Source organism: Perca fluviatilis, chromosome 8 (assembly GCF_010015445.1).
Source record: "Perca fluviatilis chromosome 8, GENO_Pfluv_1.0, whole genome shotgun sequence".
In the NCBI taxonomy this organism is placed as follows: domain Eukaryota; kingdom Metazoa; phylum Chordata; class Actinopteri; order Perciformes; family Percidae; genus Perca; species Perca fluviatilis.
Window position 1 is genome coordinate 20237989 of NC_053119.1, and position 17352 is coordinate 20255340.

Below are 17352 nucleotides of genomic sequence, written 5' to 3' on the forward strand. Positions count from 1 at the left end.
CAATAGGATCCCCTTTAGCTAAATGCTTTTAAAGATATTTTTTTCAGTTGTGTGCCTTGTTTTATACTTGATTGTTCTTCAGTCGTCAATTAATGCTGTTTTTATTTGTATTTTAAAATAATTTTAAACATTATTTTGATTAGTGTGCAGTAAATAAAGTTACTATTGGGAGCTTTCCTGTTGATGTTGTTGTTAATACAATGGATTTATCAATGTGTGTTTACTGTTTATTGTGTGTGTTTGTGTACATGTTTCTAGGAGGAGCTGTGGATTCTGAGCGTTTCAGACTACTGAGCGGTGGTAAACCATCCAGGAAGTGTGGTATCATGTCGAGTGGGAACCACCTGTTCTTCAGCGAGGACGGCCTTCGCATGTTGGTCACCAATGACATGGACCTGGCAAATGCCAGGTATAGCTACACAAACAAGCCCTTACCAAGTTCACACATATACATAATCAAAAGTGATAATCTCATGGTTTAATGGTTGTGCTCTGCAGGTTTGTTCAGTTCTTCCTACGTCTTGGATGTGGTAAGGCAGCTCCAGATCCTCGATCCCAGCCGGTTTTGCTGCAGTTCTCTGTGGATGGAGGACTTACCTGGGGCCTCTTGCAGGAGTTTCTCTTTAGCAACAGCAGTAATCAGGCTCGCCTGGTGGCCCTGGAGATCCCACTGCGTGCCCGCACACCTTCCACTCGCCTCCGCTGGTGGCAGCCCTCTGAGAACGGACATTTTTACAGCCCATGGGTCATTGACCAGGTACAGTAAGTGAGGATCCATCCAACCATTCATCCATCTAACAATAAGTATTTCAATCATTTACATTCAAGCATTAAAACATCACAGCTGTCATTCATCCAAACTTTATTTTTTTTCATATCTCTGACATATCGACTTTCTCTGCCTTCTTCACATTAAATATGCAAACATGTATCTTTTATTCCCCAGGTGGTAGTTGGTGGCAGTGCCAGTGGCTGGGGACCTTTGGAGGATGATTTCTCTTCAATCGATGGGCGGTCTTGGCTCCTCCACCCTGGAGGAACCCGAATGCCTGTTTGTGGCTCTGATGGGCCTGCTTTCGCATTTATAGAGAAGTCCAACACTCGCTATGCTGTAACCACTGACATCAGTTTGGGTCAAGACGCCTTCATCCAGTTTGACTTTTCTGCTTCCTGCTCTGTCACCAACTCGTGCTACTGTAAGCAATTACAAGTGTGAATAGGGGCAGTAACTAATGATTATTTTCATTATCGATTAATCTGCCAATTATTTTCTCAATTAATTGATTAATCATTTTGTCTATTAAATGTCAAAAAATAAATTTCCCAGTTTCAAATTTCCAACAGGCAAAGGTGATCTATTTTGATAGCCTGTTTTATTCAACCAACAGTCCAAAACCTAAAGATTTTCAGTTATTATGATATAACAAAAAAAAGCAAAGATAGCATCCTCATCGCAGGCTCAGATCAAGTTCTTACAGTTAAGAAGCTGGAACAAGCAAATGTGTGACATTTTTGCTTGAATTTCTATATTTAGTTTTTAGACTGTCAAGCTGTTTATGTTGTAAATTGTTTATGACAGTTGTGTTTGTCTTCTTTCTCTGCAGCCGTAGAGTTGGAGTATTCTCTGGATCTGGGTCTGACCTGGCAGCCTGTGGTCAGAGACTGTTTGCCTACAAGTCCTGACTGCTCTTCCTACACCCTGCAGAGGCTGCTGGTTTCTGACACTTTTAACAAGTGGGGCCGTGTTACCCTGCCTATCCCATCATATGCCAGGTCAGCAGTGCCCTGAACTCAAACATGGACAAACTTGTGTAGTCATGGCATATCCTAATTCTGCAATACACTCTTAATTTTCTAATCAAAATAAGTGGCTGTGGTGTAGCTGCTCCTTTACCACATTACAATCTGATCCAAATCATAAAGTGCAATGTCAGGATTTACAGTTTAATTACTTGCTACTGTGTATGATTTATTTTAACTTAACCTGTGAAATGTATCAGTGACTTTGTTTTATGGCTTTAGGTCTCCAGCCACAAGGTTCCGTTGGTTCCAGCAGGCTCCCTTTGACAAGCAGCAGACCTGGGCTCTGGATAACCTCTACATTGGAGATGGCTGCCCAGATATGTGCTCTGGACACGGACGTTGCCAACAGAGCTCCTGTGTGTAAGTAATGGCAGCCTTATGCATGCTTTAATGTCTGGAATGTCAGCTGCTAGTAATAAGCAACAGGTGTAAAAATGAAATACAAAGTTAATTCAAAATGACTTATTTTTTGTAATTTTCTTTATGTGCTTATAGAATGTTGTATATGGAAAGGTGTTTGGACCTAATGTTTTTATTTGATCATGTAAAGTTACTTTACTGTATCCAGTATGTTTGTGTTACTAAACTCGCTAAACTTGATGGCCAGTTTGTCTTTGAATCTGATTATTTGACTCCACCATCCTCCCCAGGTGTGACCCAGAGTGGGGTGGAGAGTACTGCGATGAGCCTGTGGTTCCTCTGCCCTACCAGCTGAAGGACAGCTTCAGTCGAGCTCCCTCACTCAGCCACTGGCACATACTCACCGGTGGGAAACTCAGCACTGTGTGTGGAGCTGTGGCCTCTGGAGCTGCTCTGCACTTCAGTGGGGTAAATATACATCTACCCTCCTTGTTTGATTATTTTTTTTATTTTAACATGTTCTATCATGAAAACCAAGGGTTAGGTGCAAGATAAATGCAATTAAATGCATTCCAATTCTGAAATAAAGTTAACCCACCTTCCACTCATGCAAGGAGAGATTGAAGCTTCTGCAAAAAAGACTACAAAAGCCCTGGCATGTACTGATTTAATAGGTCACATCTAACAGTATCTGAAAGATGCTGCTTCGAGTATCAATCTGTTGAATAAAAGACCACAAAGTAAGTAGCTGTCTGCCCCTTATGTCAGTTTTAGTTGTCCCAAGGCACTTAGGACAGTGTTGTAAATAGATACCTATTGATAGGCTGATCTTAATGTGGATGGACGCACTGCCAGAGAAACCTCTTAAGAGCAACCATTAAAGGTCTTGCATTAAGCTGTATCAGGATAATTTGCTATTAGTTAAAGTTCAAACTTTACCTAAGTCAGTTTTATTATTCGGGTTATGTTCCAGTAATGATCTCTGTAATGAAAATAACCTACATGTTTGAACCTGTTGGATTTGTTTTTAGAAGGATAATACAGTTAAATAGAGAAATAGAAAGAGGGACAGAAAGACAGACAGGCATACATTCATCACAGACATACTCTACTGACTACATTTCTCTGTGTCTGTGCACAGAGTTGCAGCCGTCAGCTGGTGACAGTGGACCTGAACCTGACCAACGCTGAGTTCATCCAGTTCTACTTCATGTACGGCTGCATGATCCCTCCTAGCAACCGCAACCAGGGTGTGCTTCTGGAGTACAGTTTGAATGGAGGTATCAACTGGCATCTACTGACAGAGATCTTCTATGATCTGTACACCAAGCCTGGGTGAGTTTTTTTCACCCAAACGACTCATAATGACATAACTACCTGCAAGTAAATGAGTGAAGAGTGAAGCAGGATATCTGTGACTTTCGTTTTTTTTTTTTTACTGTGTTCAGGTTTGTGAATGTGCTGCTGCCCCCTGCTGCCCGTCAGGAGGGAGTGCGTGTGCGCTGGTGGCAGCCACAACATGAGGGAGCAGACCACAGTGATTGGGCTCTGGATAACGTCCTCATCGCAGGCTCAGATCCACGAGCACAGATATCTGACACATTTGGAGGCGTGGCGCTGCCCAACCATGAGAGAGCTCCTGCTGATGGGACCGCAGGAAGAGTAGGGCAGCTGAGTGAGCAGGAGGAAACACCCATTGGTATTTCTCATTTTCAATGGCTCAATTAAACAGTCTACAGGAATTCCATACGTTTTTTTATCACTAAACAGAGCCTCTTAGTTTCATAACTTTCTTGTTGCATCTCTTTCTTTCTTTGTTCTCAGTGAGCGATCATTGGCTGTTCTCAGAGGACTGCTCAGTGCAGCGCTTCTGCAGCTCTCCTGATGGAGTGATGGTGTGTGGCAATGCTGATGGGAGAGAGGTGTATGCTGTCACACATGATATTATTCCTGACAAGGGCTGGGTCATGCAGTTCAAGGTAACTAATAAGCCTTAAATGACACATAGACAATATGCACATATATTTGTGTAGTTTGATGTTCTTTAGTGTACCAAGTTCATCGTACTGCAACGTATTGCATCTTTGTATGAATTTAAGTCAGAAGGACCCCTTTTTGCTATGATGGTTAATATCTGTGTGTTGATTTAGATTGCAGTAGGCTGCAGTGTGCCAGAGCGTCATGCAGACCGGCAAATTCATGTTCAGTATTCAGTGGACTTTGGAGTGACCTGGAAGTACCTGGTGCCCCAGTGCCTGCCTGCTGACCCCCGCTGTGGAGGTCAGGTCTCACAGCCGTCAGTCTTCTTCGTTGCTGAAGGCTGGAAGAGGGCGGTCTATCCCCTGCCTGACAGCCTGGCTGACACGTGAGTCATCCTACCTCATATCTACCTTCACATGCTTTTGAAAAAACATACATTACTGCTTCATATTTAATTGTACCATCAAGGCATGCTTGACTTAAATTATTGATAGATCATATTATTGTCATCGTATAAATTATAAAAAAGGCTGTCATATAAATTATGCAAATAGTATGCATGTTGTTTGACTAACCTATCCTGTTTTTTCCTCAGAGCGGTGCGGTTCCGTTTTTTCCAGCAGCACTCAGACATTCAGTGGGGTGTCGAGAACTTTTACATCGGGCCAGCGTGTGACGGCCACTGTGGGGGACATGGAGATTGTCTGGATCAGCGCTGTCTCTGTGACCCAGGATTCACAGGACCAAACTGCTATGCCAGCACTGCTCTAAAGGTAGAATCTGGCTCTCCATCAGTTAAAGAAAAAACTCAAACAAAGTTTATTTTTAACAAAATAAAAAGACAAGTAGAATTTAGCTGTGTTTTTTTTTCTTCTGTAGGCATCTCTGAAGGAGCGTTTTGACCGGGAGGGGGCAGCAGGCTCTCAGTGGCAGGTGCTAGAAGGCGGTAGGCCCTGTACAGACTGTGGCGTGTTGGTAGAGGGGACAGCCCTGTACTTTGGAGGGGCTGATGCCAGACAGGCTGTCACTGCAGACCTGGACCTCCGCGGAGCAAAGTTAGTACTCTCCTTCTGTCAATCACGGCAAGACATTTTCTATTTATCTTTAAATATTGTGCTACTCTGAGTGCATTTTTTATTGTGTTTTTGTGGATAGGTTTGTTGAGTACTGGGCCAGGATTGGAAGTGAAGATAACATGACCATGTGCCACCGTCCAACTTGTCGTAAAGAGGGAGTGCTGCTGGACTACTCTACTGATGGAGGTGCAATAATAACATGCATGCATACAGTGCATTGTGTAATTTTCCTTTTTCATCATCATCCGTTTAGGATTTCTTCTCTTCTTTCATTTTCTAATTCTGTCCATATCTGTTCCTCAGGTGTGTCTTGGACACTGCTGCATGAGATGGACTACCTGAAGTATGTGTCAGTGAGGAGAGATTACATCGTCCTCCCAGAGGGAGCTCTGACCAATGCTACTCGTCTGCGCTGGTGGCAACCATTTACCATTTCTTCTGGCCTCGCCACCCCCAGTCTGGAGAGAGCCCAGTGGGCCATAGACAACATCTTGGTGGGGGGGTCCGACATCAACCCGCCCACTCTGCTTGACACCTTTGATGATGGTGAGTTTGTTTATGTTGACGTAATCAGAGCCTGACAACTGACCGGTGATGACAAAGGACATGTTCTGGAAATAACTATGACTCTTCCGCCTCTTCTCTTTTCATTTCTTTGCCTTTCACCAGAGGGTGTTTCGCATGAGGAAAGCTGGAGTTTTTACCCAAATGCTGTGCGCACAGCTGGCTTCTGTGGAAACCCCTCCTTCCACCTGTACTGGCCAAACAAGAACCAGGACAAGACACACAACATCCTGGCCACACGGGAACTCATAGTGCAGCCTGGATATATTCTACAGTTTAAGGTACAGTACTGCAAAAGAGCCACAAACCTGCTTATTAAAAGCTGTCCATTGTTTTGTACATGGAGGCATTAGTCCTTTACTGTTCATCTGTTTTATTGATGCAGATTGTTGTTGGTTGTGAGGCAGACACCTGTGAAGACCATCATTCTGTCCTGCTGCAGTACAGGAAGGATGCAAGGTAAGAAAGACAGGAAGAGATAAAGGAAAACACTTTAATACGGTTAAAGGACTGTTTGAGGTGTACAATACCTTGCACATCGGGGCTTGATGGTGTATCTTTCCAATTCCATCAGTGGTATATCTTTCCTATTCCAACAGTTACTATTCTTACCAAACTGTAGACAATGCATACACATTTTTCCAGCTATTGTGGAAACAGACATTTATTAATAAGCTGACCATAATATGAACTAAAACATAATGTTAAATCTCAGGTCAATAGCCTGAATACCAGTAGCTTGAACCACTAGTTTGACTCTATACCCACTATTTATCATTTAAACATTATTTGATATGATTATTTTTCTTTCATAGGATGCATTTTTGCATCAACAGTTTTCAGCTCTCACTCTCTCCCTTTAGGTCTGACTCATGGCAGCTGGTACAGTCAGAATGCCTCCCCTCATCAGTCAACAACGTGGGCTGCTCTCCCTTTCAGTTCCACGAGTCCACAATCTACAGTCCAGTCAACAGCTCAACATGGACCAGGGTCACTGTCCAGCTGCCAGACCACGTCTCCTCAGGGTAGGAGCACACAAATATTCAGTGGTGGAATATAACTAAGTACATTTACTCAAGTACTGTACTTAAGTACAAATTTGAGATACTACTTTATTTGAGTCTCCACTTTCTGCTTCTACTCCACTACATTTCAGAGGGGAATACTTTTTTACTCCACTAGATTAATCTGACATCTTAAGTTACTAGTTACTTTACAAATTTAGGTTTTTGCACACAAAACGCATGTACTTCATAAAATACAATGTTTTATTATAAATTAAACTACCAAACAATATAACGGCCTACAAGCCCAGCTTAAAAGATTAGCCGATTATACACAGAACTGTTTCCAGTTTCTAAAATGTGAGGATTTTTACTTTTAATACTTTAAGTGCCTTTTCCAGATGGTACTTACATACTTTTACTTAAGTAACATTTTCAATGCAGGACTTTCACTTGTAACAGGGTAGTTTTACAGTGTGGTATTAGTACTTTTACTTTGAAAGGATTTGAATACTTCTTCCACCACTGGACATTTCATGACTTCACACCGGTATATTTGTCTAAATTCATATTTTTAAACATATCAGCAGAATAATGTATACATCATTTATACATAGAACTATCAGCAGAAAATCTCTGTTACAGGTTGAAGCAGTGTAAGCCTTTTGTGATTTGTTGTATATTTCCAGGGCTACCCAGTTCCGCTGGATTCAAAAGGAGGGCACAGGAGAGCGGCAGAGCTGGGGAGTGGACCATGTTTACATCGGCGAGGCCTGCCCGGGGCTCTGCAGCGGCCATGGCTACTGTACAAGTGGAGTGGTCTGCATCTGTGATGAGGGACACCATGGTGGGCCACACACAGCATATTGTATTCAAACTGCTAGATACACACACAGTTCTTTCTCATCGGTACTGTTCAGAAGAAATATTATAGGGAGAGTTTTTAAGTAAAATGATGCAAAAAAGTGAACAAAGTTGCTACACAACTGAATAAAATATTTGTGTAATTAAGACAGATTTGACACAGTTGCTGGAAACATGCCCGTGCACTGTTGGATCTCAACCCCACCATAGACTGGCCTGTGATCTTTATTTCATCCAATTTCATCACCTCTCTGCTTCCTCTCACCTCAACAGGTGACGACTGCTCCCTACTAAGCAGTGACCTGCCCAGCTCCATCAAGGACAACTTTGAGTCAGGCAGTGTGTCTCAGGAGAGCTGGCAGTTGATCCAGGGTGGTGGAGTGGGCAGTGGCTGTGGGCAACTCTCACCACATGCCCACGGAGACTCACTCTACTACAATGGCTGTAAAATGAGGCAGGCAGTTACCAAACCACTGGACCTCACTAGAGCCAGGTACAGGTACTACCAAAACATACTGTAAATAAACTAATTATGTAAACATACACCCACGTACATAGCTACCACAGATTAGTTTTCCCCACATCAGGATCTGTATTATCAACCTTTAACGTTTTCTTTCTCCAACCTTCTCTTTTTTCCATCCTTCTCTGTATCCCTACAGTAAGATCATGTTTGTGCTGCAGATCGGCAGCGTGGCACAGACAGACAGCTGTAACATAGCTCTGGATCAGGCTGACACAGTTGACCGGGCTGTGCTGCTGCAATACAGCGTCAACAATGGAGTAAGCTGGCACGTAATCGCCCAGCACCAGCCCAAAGACTTCATAAAGGCCCAGAGAGTCTCCTACAATATTCCACTGTGAGTGAAACACAGAGTTAGTTACACTTAGTTTAAACATACCATTTTCTACTAAGGCACCATTTATAAAGGATTTATGTGTTATAACTAATGCCTTTATAAATGTTAATAAAGCTTTCACTAATGCGTCATGAATGTTATAAATGTTAGTCATTGATAAATGGTAATGGAGTTGTCACTTTTAATAAACTATCAGCTAGTTAATAAACTGCAGTTATGCTTTTCAACTTTCTTTGTTGTAAACATTAAACAATTTCAATAAATCGATTTTGGCCCAGATGCTCTGAGGCTGTTTTCCAGAGGGTAAGTTTATCGAGCGAGTGTCATAAGGTAAACATCGGCCAAAGAGATTTTTCACAACCTCAGAGTTGTTCTTTATAATGGTTTATAACTGATCTTTAAAGCATTATAATTAATAAAGCCATGAGTTACAACTTTCAAACCCTTTATAAAGGGTGCCTTATTAGAAAGTGGTACTGTTTAAACCAGTGTGGTAAATGTCATTAGGCTGGTTTGAAGCGACAACTATCATTGTCGTACTTGTTGACCCTCACTGACTGTGAATGTTTCCCATGGTCTCACCAGAGAGGCGAGGGTTAAAGGGGTGATGCTGCGATGGTGGCAGCCACGCCACGACGGTGCAGGACATGACCAGTGGGCGTTGGACCATGTGGAAGTAGTTCTGTGAGTACCCAATTCCCAGCAGTTCCCCGGCATCCCAGAATGGCCCCCAAAAGAGATCTGCCCCACGTCTCAGCCTCACCTGTAGAAACGGTCCCCTCACAAACACAAGAATACATCATACACATACATATACTGTACGCACATCTACATGTGTGCTGCTCTCCACGTACAACCAACCTCTCAGAAGAGTAAAACAATGACTGCGGTGTTCTTTGCTGTGAAGAGTAATTTTTGTGCATGGCTGTTCTGTGTACGACAGATCAACTCCTGCTCTCAGATCATCATATTTTCAGTGTCTTGTAGAACCCATGCATCTCCCGTATAAACAACTTGTCAAGAATGTATGTATTTTTTCACTAAAATGTCACTGAAATAGAAGTATATAATACTTCAAACTTTAAAAGGGCTTAGATATTGTTTAACTAAACAACTGAAATCTTTAAAACATTCATTAAAATGTTGCCATACATTTTCATACTGAAGCACTCAAAAGATTTGAACCACTCATTCACATATTGATTCATAATTTACAGTATTGACTCATTTACAGTTAGCCCGCCTGTCCCCTATTGGCCATTATAAGGCATGACACAGAGCGCAGAACCAAGATCATACTATATAAAATACAGAAACTGCGAAGGTGGCTTTACATCTATGACAGTAAAAGCCCATAGTCTGACTGGTCTGTTGTTGTTTTCATTTTCATTTCATTTTTCACATTCATTTCATGTGCAAACTGGTCCTGCATTTCATTCTACTGGGAATAAAGAAATCTTACAAATTCTTAATTTTCATTTGAAGGAACTTGCAGACACCCTGCACTGATTCACTGATTGTCTCTCTCTTTCTTTCTTTCCCTTTTTACATTTATATTGCATTTAATCTGTAACGAGGATCAGGAAAACATTTTCTTTATGTGGAAGACAATGCCAGTTTTTGAAGTGGCAAAGCTGGAGATTCTGCAGGGCACTGAAGATGTCATGAACATGTTCCATACACAGCAAGCATATTCTTAACATGGAAATATCATAAGGCATTTCGAATGCATTTTCTGCATGTTGCTGTGGGTATCAGAGCAATGTTCCCTCTGATGTGGGTGCTGATTGTTCATTCAGATGTGTACCCAATGCATTTGAAATGCTGCATACAACAACCACGTAAGGCACTCTAATATTTAATGTACAGTTGATACAAAGTTGCACACACAAACACATTTATGCCTAACCTGAGCTGTCCCTGGTCTACGTGGTCGTGACCTGTCCCCCTTCCTCCCTATGCACTCGCACGGTTTTCAACAGTGTCTGCTGAAAAGAGTGACCGTGATCTTCACACTTTGCTCTGTTGTTTATTTCTCTCTGTTCACCACTCCTCCACTCCTTCACACATTCTTCCTCTCACTCTACTCCTGCTCAATCTTTTCTTTTGCTCCACACGCCTTTCCTCCCGGCTGCTTAATGTCGCTGATGTGGTTGATAATTTGGTCATGCTCACTCCTCTGCTTGTGCCGCATCATATCCTACCTTACTTCCTCCTCCTCCTCCTCCTCCTCCTCCTCCCTCTCCTCCTCCTCCTCCCATTCTGGCATACAACGGATGGATTACTGCTATATATCTTGCTCTCTGTCTTCTCTTCTACCTGTTGTTATCTTTCACTTTCCCTTCATCTTTGTTACATTTCTTGGCTGTCTCCTCACTCAATCTCTACCAACTACTCTTCTGCTCTGCATTCTTCTCTCATATTCTTTCCTCCTCCTTCTCTTTATCTTTCCCAAAAACTCACTTCTTCTTCCTTGAACCTCTGACTATCTTTATGCCTCTTCTCTCTCCTCCCTTCTCCCTGCTTTGGGCCCCTGCCTCCCCAGGCCGGGGCTCCTACCCCCCCAGACCTTTCTGCGAGACAGCAGTCCCCTCCTGCTTCTCCCCTCTCGCGCTCTAACCTCTGCTCTCTTCTGTATTCTGCTCCCTCTGGCATGGCTGTAGTGTGAGGTAAGTTCTCCGCCTCTTCCTGAATGCAGCCCCCTCCCTCACCCTCCTCCCTACCCTTTCTTCTCCCTGTTACACTGTGCACACTCTCCCACACTTTCACTGACACACCCAGCCCTCCTCATCATCACCACCACAGTCATGTTCATGCCCTCGCCTTAACTCAAGCCCCAGGCAGGTCAACAAGCAGACCAGCTGCTCACATTGTCCAGGTCCAACACACCGATCCTAAGAGACAGCTCAAAGCAGTACTCCAACAACACAGTGAATAGAGGCATAAACTGAGCAGTAAAATCCAAAATAAATGGTGGCAATTTATTTTTTTACAGTAATTGACATATATACTCTTAAAGGGTTCAACACAATATCACTGGATAAAAACAAATTCCTGATAAATAGCATTGATTTTGAATGTGCAGTTTACACAACCCTTTAAGCATAATGTATATACTGTATATAATAATATATAATAATTTACATGTACAAATGTCAATGGTACAGTGTTTGTGTGTGTATGTGTGATGTAATCCATCACTATACCTATATCTGTTTGTTTTGTTGCGAACTGTTGTATTGTTTTTGACCTAGCTGATCATTTACAAGTCGACACACAATTCAGTTATCCTACTTGAAAAAGATTGCTGTTTGTAGGTCCAGCATTACACTCCAGCCCACCAGCATCAGTTGCAATGTGGCATCTTGCATCATTAATTTCAGACGAAGGCCCATTTGGCTTGAGAGTTTCATTTGACTAACCTCCTCCATCCAGCTCCTTGCAGGGTTGCGACAGCTTTTCATCCCTTTTTCACTCATAGTTGGCCGTCTGTCTGTCTGTAGACAACAACAACATCACTCTGAGCCAGGAACTCCCTCCTTACTACAGTACCCTCTGGTTTCTGACCAAAAGAAAACACACACACACACACACACACACACACACACATTCTCAAACACATGCAGTTTACCAGCCTTCCGTTCTATCCACCTTCACACTTCCACCTCTGCAGCATCAACCATCACGCAAGCACACAGCATATCCTACCCTACCCCATCTCTCCTGATCCCCCCCGCTTTGCAGAGGCCCCTGCCTGCCCTGGCTGCACAACTGGCTCACTGGCACCGCCCTGCTGGATGGAAGAGGCAATGAACAGGCTAAGCAAGAGCGCTCTTCCGCAGCTTTTCTCTGTCTCTTGGTTCCAAAACCACCCCTTCTCTGTTCATAATTCTGCATTTTTATGGCCTTGGTTTACTTTTTTTCTTTCACTCAGCGATGGCTGTTAACTCTGACCTCAAACACTCAGTGTCAGAGTTCCCCCCCTAGCATCTCTGGTAGTATGTTTGTAGACTCTGTATCTCATGTCTTGTCCTGTGACATTTGGTCTTATATACATGTAGTTCTACCTCCATGTTCACCATGTAGCTGCATCTCATTTGTGCAGAATGTAAACAAATACAGTTTTGTAGAGTAGCGCCACCCATTCTCCGAGCCATGAGACCCATACAGGTGTTGAGTGTTTGAGGTTATGGCTGACATTTTTTTAAAAGGCAGCATGAACATGGATGTGAGTGAGTACAAAAGCTGCATTTAACCATTTGTGTGTTTGTGTGCATGGATGAGAGTGTGTGCATGGGAATGTGTGGATTCGTAGTGCCCTTTACGCGGCAACTAATGTTCACACTCCTCCCCCTCTTCTCCCCCCCCCCTCTTTCACTGTCTTTGTATCCCTGCAGCACTCGTAAACAAAACTACATGATGAACTTTGCCAGACAGACCGGCGCGCGTCACTACTACAGCCGCAAGAGGCGGGCACTGCAGCAGCGTGCCTGAACCCACCAAGAAGGGATTCGCCCTCTGACCTGCCAATCACACATTGACCTGCAACGCCCATCCTTGATGACATATTGCCCTGTCGAGTCCCATCCACCAGCGGATTCCAGTCAGCCTTAGTTCCCTTACCCATCTCTCCCTACCCTCTGCCACAAACACAGGCCATCCAATCAGCTTACACCAGCCAATCATGGCCTTCCCAACCACATGGGTTGGCGGGAATGAAACTCAGAAGAGAGTGAAATGGCCATTTTGTTTCTTTTTTTTCATGGACGGTCTGGGTTTCTAGTTGTTTTTCTAATTTTTGCTGTGGTTCCTCTGATTCCTGTTCCCACCTTCCTTAACCCTTCCTCTGGCTTAGCTCCATGTCACTCCCCTTCCCTATCCTCATCCTCCTTGTCCTACCACACTGTGAAATTGAGACATAATATATCACTGCTGAACTGACCAGCCGATTGGAGAGTTGCCTCCCAGTTCCACTGAGCCGTCGGGGGGAGGACCACTCCACTGCCGCCAACCAGTACGCCAGGAGAAAGACCACAACGATGACACTGACCATGAAGAGGAATAACGGTGATGAAGAAGCTCAAAAAAGAAAGAAAGAAAGAAAAAAAAAAAGAAAAAAAATAAGAGTACTGTGTTCTTGCTGTTCTGTGTGTCTGTGGTTTCTTTTTGTGATGAGTTGACTGTGGTGTTCTGTTCATTTGTTTGTTCGTTTTCTACTAATTCATATGCTTTTAAGGGGGGGGAGGGGAGGGGGTTGCTGGGTTCTGTTTCCTTTTCCTCGTTTATCTGGAATGGATGTGGGCAGGGTGGAAAAAAAGGCCGGCCTCCACAGGAAGAAGGAACGAAAGAACGATTTGCACGACGAGAAAAGGAGAAAATAAGAAAAAATTAAAGACTGAACATTGATTTTTGTTGTTTTTTTAAATCATTTTTTTATATATGTTGGTTCCCGAAAATACAGATATTTATGGTAAATGGTTCTTCACGTAAGCTATTTAAGATGCACTGTGCGTGAAATCTGTATGTTATTTTCCAGTGTTAAGTTATTAGGCAGTTGAGTCAGGCTCTCAGACTGCATCATCTCCCCTCTTCTTTCTCTTTCTAGTTCTCATGTGCTGTTTCCCCCCCTTCCTATCCCCTCTCTTTCTCTCTGCTGATTTCTGATACCTGGAGGTGAGGCTCTATTAGTGTTGTTTTTTGAAGTCTGTGTAATATGGACCATCTGCCCTCAGTGTAACTCCAGTATAGCAATCTCCTGTATATATATGTATATCCACTATGGGGAGACCCAGCAGCCTTATAAAAGGGAAAATAAAGAACTGTCCAAACCTCATACTGTACCCATTGCTTCAGCTGCTCTTTTTCACTCTTAAAAGATAAGCCTGCCATGTTTTTGTCTTTTTCTTATTGTCAACAAATCTCAACTCTCAATACTTTCCGACTTCCCTTCACTGTCAGAGAGACCCCGAGCCCATTCCCATTGATTCCTACCAAGGATGGGGAAACAAATACACAGTACTCAGCAGGATGGTGTGTGTGTGTGTGGGGGGTTGACTCTAAATAAACTACAGTGCCCATGTTCATTATGATGAGGAACATGTCACTCAGTAGAAACGTTTGTCTCATTGATATGTTTTTATCTTCTTGGACAACAATGGAGCTCTATAGCACAGATAAATAACATATCAGGACATGGAAACAAATATTTGTTGACAATAAGATAAATATATCACCAGCCCTGTCTGGTATGTGCATGTTGGTGTGAGAGAGAAAAGTGCCTGAAAGTATCCAAAAGATCATAGAATATAATTGTGTTTCCAAATCTTTATTTATAGACATTAATACATTATAAAAAGACATTTTGTTACCAAGACATTGTATAAGAATATGTCTGACATCACCATGGTGCACACCTCAGTGTCTTCAGACTGGGCCTTCACCACATTCTGCTGCAGGCCCTCTGCATTACTCCATGCTGAGGCTGCAGAGATGTCTCTGAGCACTGCTCACTTGGTGTTGGACCGTGTAAACGGCTTCCCCCTTTACATGAACCCCTAAAAATGGTCGTTACATACAGTAGCGCATCAGGTGTCACAGGCAGCTGGCCATCGCAGCTACAATCACAAGTGTTACAGTAAAGTAGAGGGATTTAGGTGTGACGCCCGGGCAGGAGTTACAGTATGGCCAATCACAGCAGTCGTAGCTCATTTTGTAGACGGTTCCTTTAAAGGTAAGGCTGTGCACCTGGCTGCAGTCCCCCTCTGCCATGCAGCCCCTGGCTGACAGGATGCTGTGGTTGCCATAGCGACCATTGGCCTTGAAGCACAGCTCATCAGGGGGGCACTCTGTCACAATGAGCTCAACGGTCCCCTCCTTCTCCTGGATGTAGCTGTAGTAGCAGTGCAGATTGTCACAGAGCATCGAGGGGAGGAGAAGGTAGAACCACAACACAGCAACGTGCAGGAGCTGCAACATGTTTGGTCTGCAAGTTAAAGAGAGCCATTTGGTATATTGCTGACCTAATATTGTAGCAATCAACAACAACAACTAAAAATCACAAACTTAAAGAGTACAGTACATCAGCCATTAGTACTGCAGTTCCATACTTTTGTGAGATTTATAAAACGGTATGTGTCAAGTTCCAAAACCACAGATTCCCACTTCCTATAACGCGAATGTCTATTTTTCATATTCCAGTACTCCAGTTTGCAGACTTAGTTAAACGTCTGTGGTCTCAGAGCTAATATCAAGTCACATCACTTTCTTAAGTAGCCTAATTTGGTTCCTAGCCGGAACGCCACGTGTGTGCATGTGCACAGCACAATTGAGAAGTGTTCATGTATTCAAGAGCATGCATTATCTCTCTTTTGAATGTTTGTCTGTGAGCTTCTGTAAAACCTGCTAGTTTTTATTACTACAATTCTCAGTGTTGCAACAGTAATTAACCTTGATCCGTGTCTCAGACAGGGGATTGGGCCTGTAAATCCTTGAATTTAATGTTAAACCCTGGAGAAAATTCAAATTCAATCAAATTAAACATAATCCAAATGCAACATCAGGCCAACAGATCAATCCGATTTAGCATCAAATCATTACACTGAAAATGTCCAATTATGCATCGTGACTAAACTGAAAATTATCCAAATACAGCACAAAAAAATCCAATTGAAAGCATTCAAGTCACTATCAAACAATTTAACTGAAAAATGTTAAAATTAGCAATAAATAATTAAGTGAATTAGACTGAAAATATTTAATTCAAATATGGAAAAATAGCCAGTTCAAATCAAATACTCAAACCCAAAAATTCTCAATCCCATTCAAACTTTTAAAACTTAATTTAAAATCAGACACTTGAAGATATAACATAATTCAGTTAAAATACTCAAAACCAGAGAATATGTAATTCAGCAAAGGTAATCAAGTGAAAAGATTTAATTCAGCACCACTTAAAGGATTATTCAATTTACTATTTGGCAATTCAGTAATAATTCAGCAATTTAGCTTTAGGCGGTTTTCAGAGAAAAGACCAAAACCAGGAACTTCTAATCTGATTGTAGAGCGTACAATTTAGTTTTCTTTAAAAAGCTCAGCAGATCTTAGGTTACCCCATCATAATACGCACAAGAAAAAGGCTTCCATAAAATGCTCAACTAGTTTAGGAAGGAAACTATCTGGCTATACGTAAAACAAAAAGTTAATATATTTAATTAAAACTCCACCTCTCTAGGTCAAACATGAAACATGAAAAGATAGGCTATTAAAAAAGAATTGCTTAACAAGCTGTTCTTTGGCAATCAATACTATTTTACATCATGCATAAGGGTAAAAAAATGTTGATGTTGATCACAATCTAGGAATAAAACTATGTTAACTATAGCAAGTAGGGGCCCTAACTGTAGTTGGTTAGCCCAAATAAGGAAGTTCTGAAGCGTGAGACATAGCTACAGCTGTAGCTCAACCACCACCAATCTTTGACAGGTTAGCTGGACGCTGTGGTCATGTGTGCTGCAGTTCTTAAGGCAAGAAACCAAGCAAAAAATTTTTCCCCAAAACAGTTTAGTTTTCATTCTACAAGTCATATATTTACCCTGACATGTAAAATCAGCCTTCATTCACAGGTGTCAATGATCTCCACTGATTCTCACATTCAAAATGCTCAAGGCTGTAAAGGCAGAAACTATTTCAGTGTGCAACTTTTAAAAACAGTATTATGAAGACTCACCTGCACATTTAAGATTTAATTCCAGTCAGTCAAACAGGCAAAAACTTTTCAGAGCTTCTCCTGATGAAGTCTAATCTCACCACTGAGCTTCCTGCACAGGCCACACCTGCTTGTAA

General features: G+C 42.4%; 2 protein-coding genes across 4 annotated transcripts in view; one reads left to right on the forward strand and one right to left on the reverse strand.

The window, feature by feature from the left end:
• Nucleotides 1-14351, forward strand: part of reln (reelin) — a 98551-nt gene extending 84200 nt beyond the window's left edge. The window contains exons 43-65 of one of the 2 annotated variants that reach the window (XM_039807716.1): nt 259-409; nt 499-757; nt 947-1196; nt 1605-1773; nt 2023-2163; nt 2454-2631; nt 3305-3498; nt 3612-3862; nt 3988-4142; nt 4314-4528; nt 4739-4916; nt 5023-5198; nt 5299-5405; nt 5523-5765; nt 5889-6064; nt 6169-6242; nt 6647-6808; nt 7477-7634; nt 7925-8144; nt 8314-8511; nt 9097-9195; nt 11175-11180; nt 12909-14351. In XM_039807716.1, coding sequence (XP_039663650.1) covers nt 259-409; nt 499-757; nt 947-1196; nt 1605-1773; nt 2023-2163; nt 2454-2631; nt 3305-3498; nt 3612-3862; nt 3988-4142; nt 4314-4528; nt 4739-4916; nt 5023-5198; nt 5299-5405; nt 5523-5765; nt 5889-6064; nt 6169-6242; nt 6647-6808; nt 7477-7634; nt 7925-8144; nt 8314-8511; nt 9097-9195; nt 11175-11180; nt 12909-13005 — 3857 coding nt within the window. In that variant the 3' untranslated portion in view covers nt 13006-14351. The remainder of the gene's footprint in view (nt 1-258; nt 410-498; nt 758-946; nt 1197-1604; nt 1774-2022; nt 2164-2453; nt 2632-3304; nt 3499-3611; nt 3863-3987; nt 4143-4313; nt 4529-4738; nt 4917-5022; nt 5199-5298; nt 5406-5522; nt 5766-5888; nt 6065-6168; nt 6243-6646; nt 6809-7476; nt 7635-7924; nt 8145-8313; nt 8512-9096; nt 9196-11174; nt 11181-12908) is intronic. The other variant, XM_039807715.1, reaches the window with a different exon arrangement.
• A 459-nt stretch (nt 14352-14810) lies between these two features.
• bncr (bouncer) lies at nt 14811-17350 on the reverse strand. 2 transcript variants are annotated; one of them, XM_039807727.1, is made up of 2 exons: nt 17237-17350; nt 14811-15493 (listed from the first exon to the last, which is right to left on the reverse strand). In XM_039807727.1, the coding sequence occupies exons 1-2, from the start codon at nt 17242-17244 to the stop codon at nt 15103-15105; spliced, it is 399 nt and encodes a 132-aa protein (XP_039663661.1). In that variant the 5' UTR covers nt 17245-17350; the 3' UTR covers nt 14811-15102. The 2 variants fall into 2 exon arrangements, with proteins under 2 accessions (XP_039663661.1, XP_039663662.1); XM_039807728.1 differs by lacking the exon at nt 17237-17350 and adding an exon at nt 17102-17228.
• Nucleotides 17351-17352: the final 2 nt, after the last annotated feature.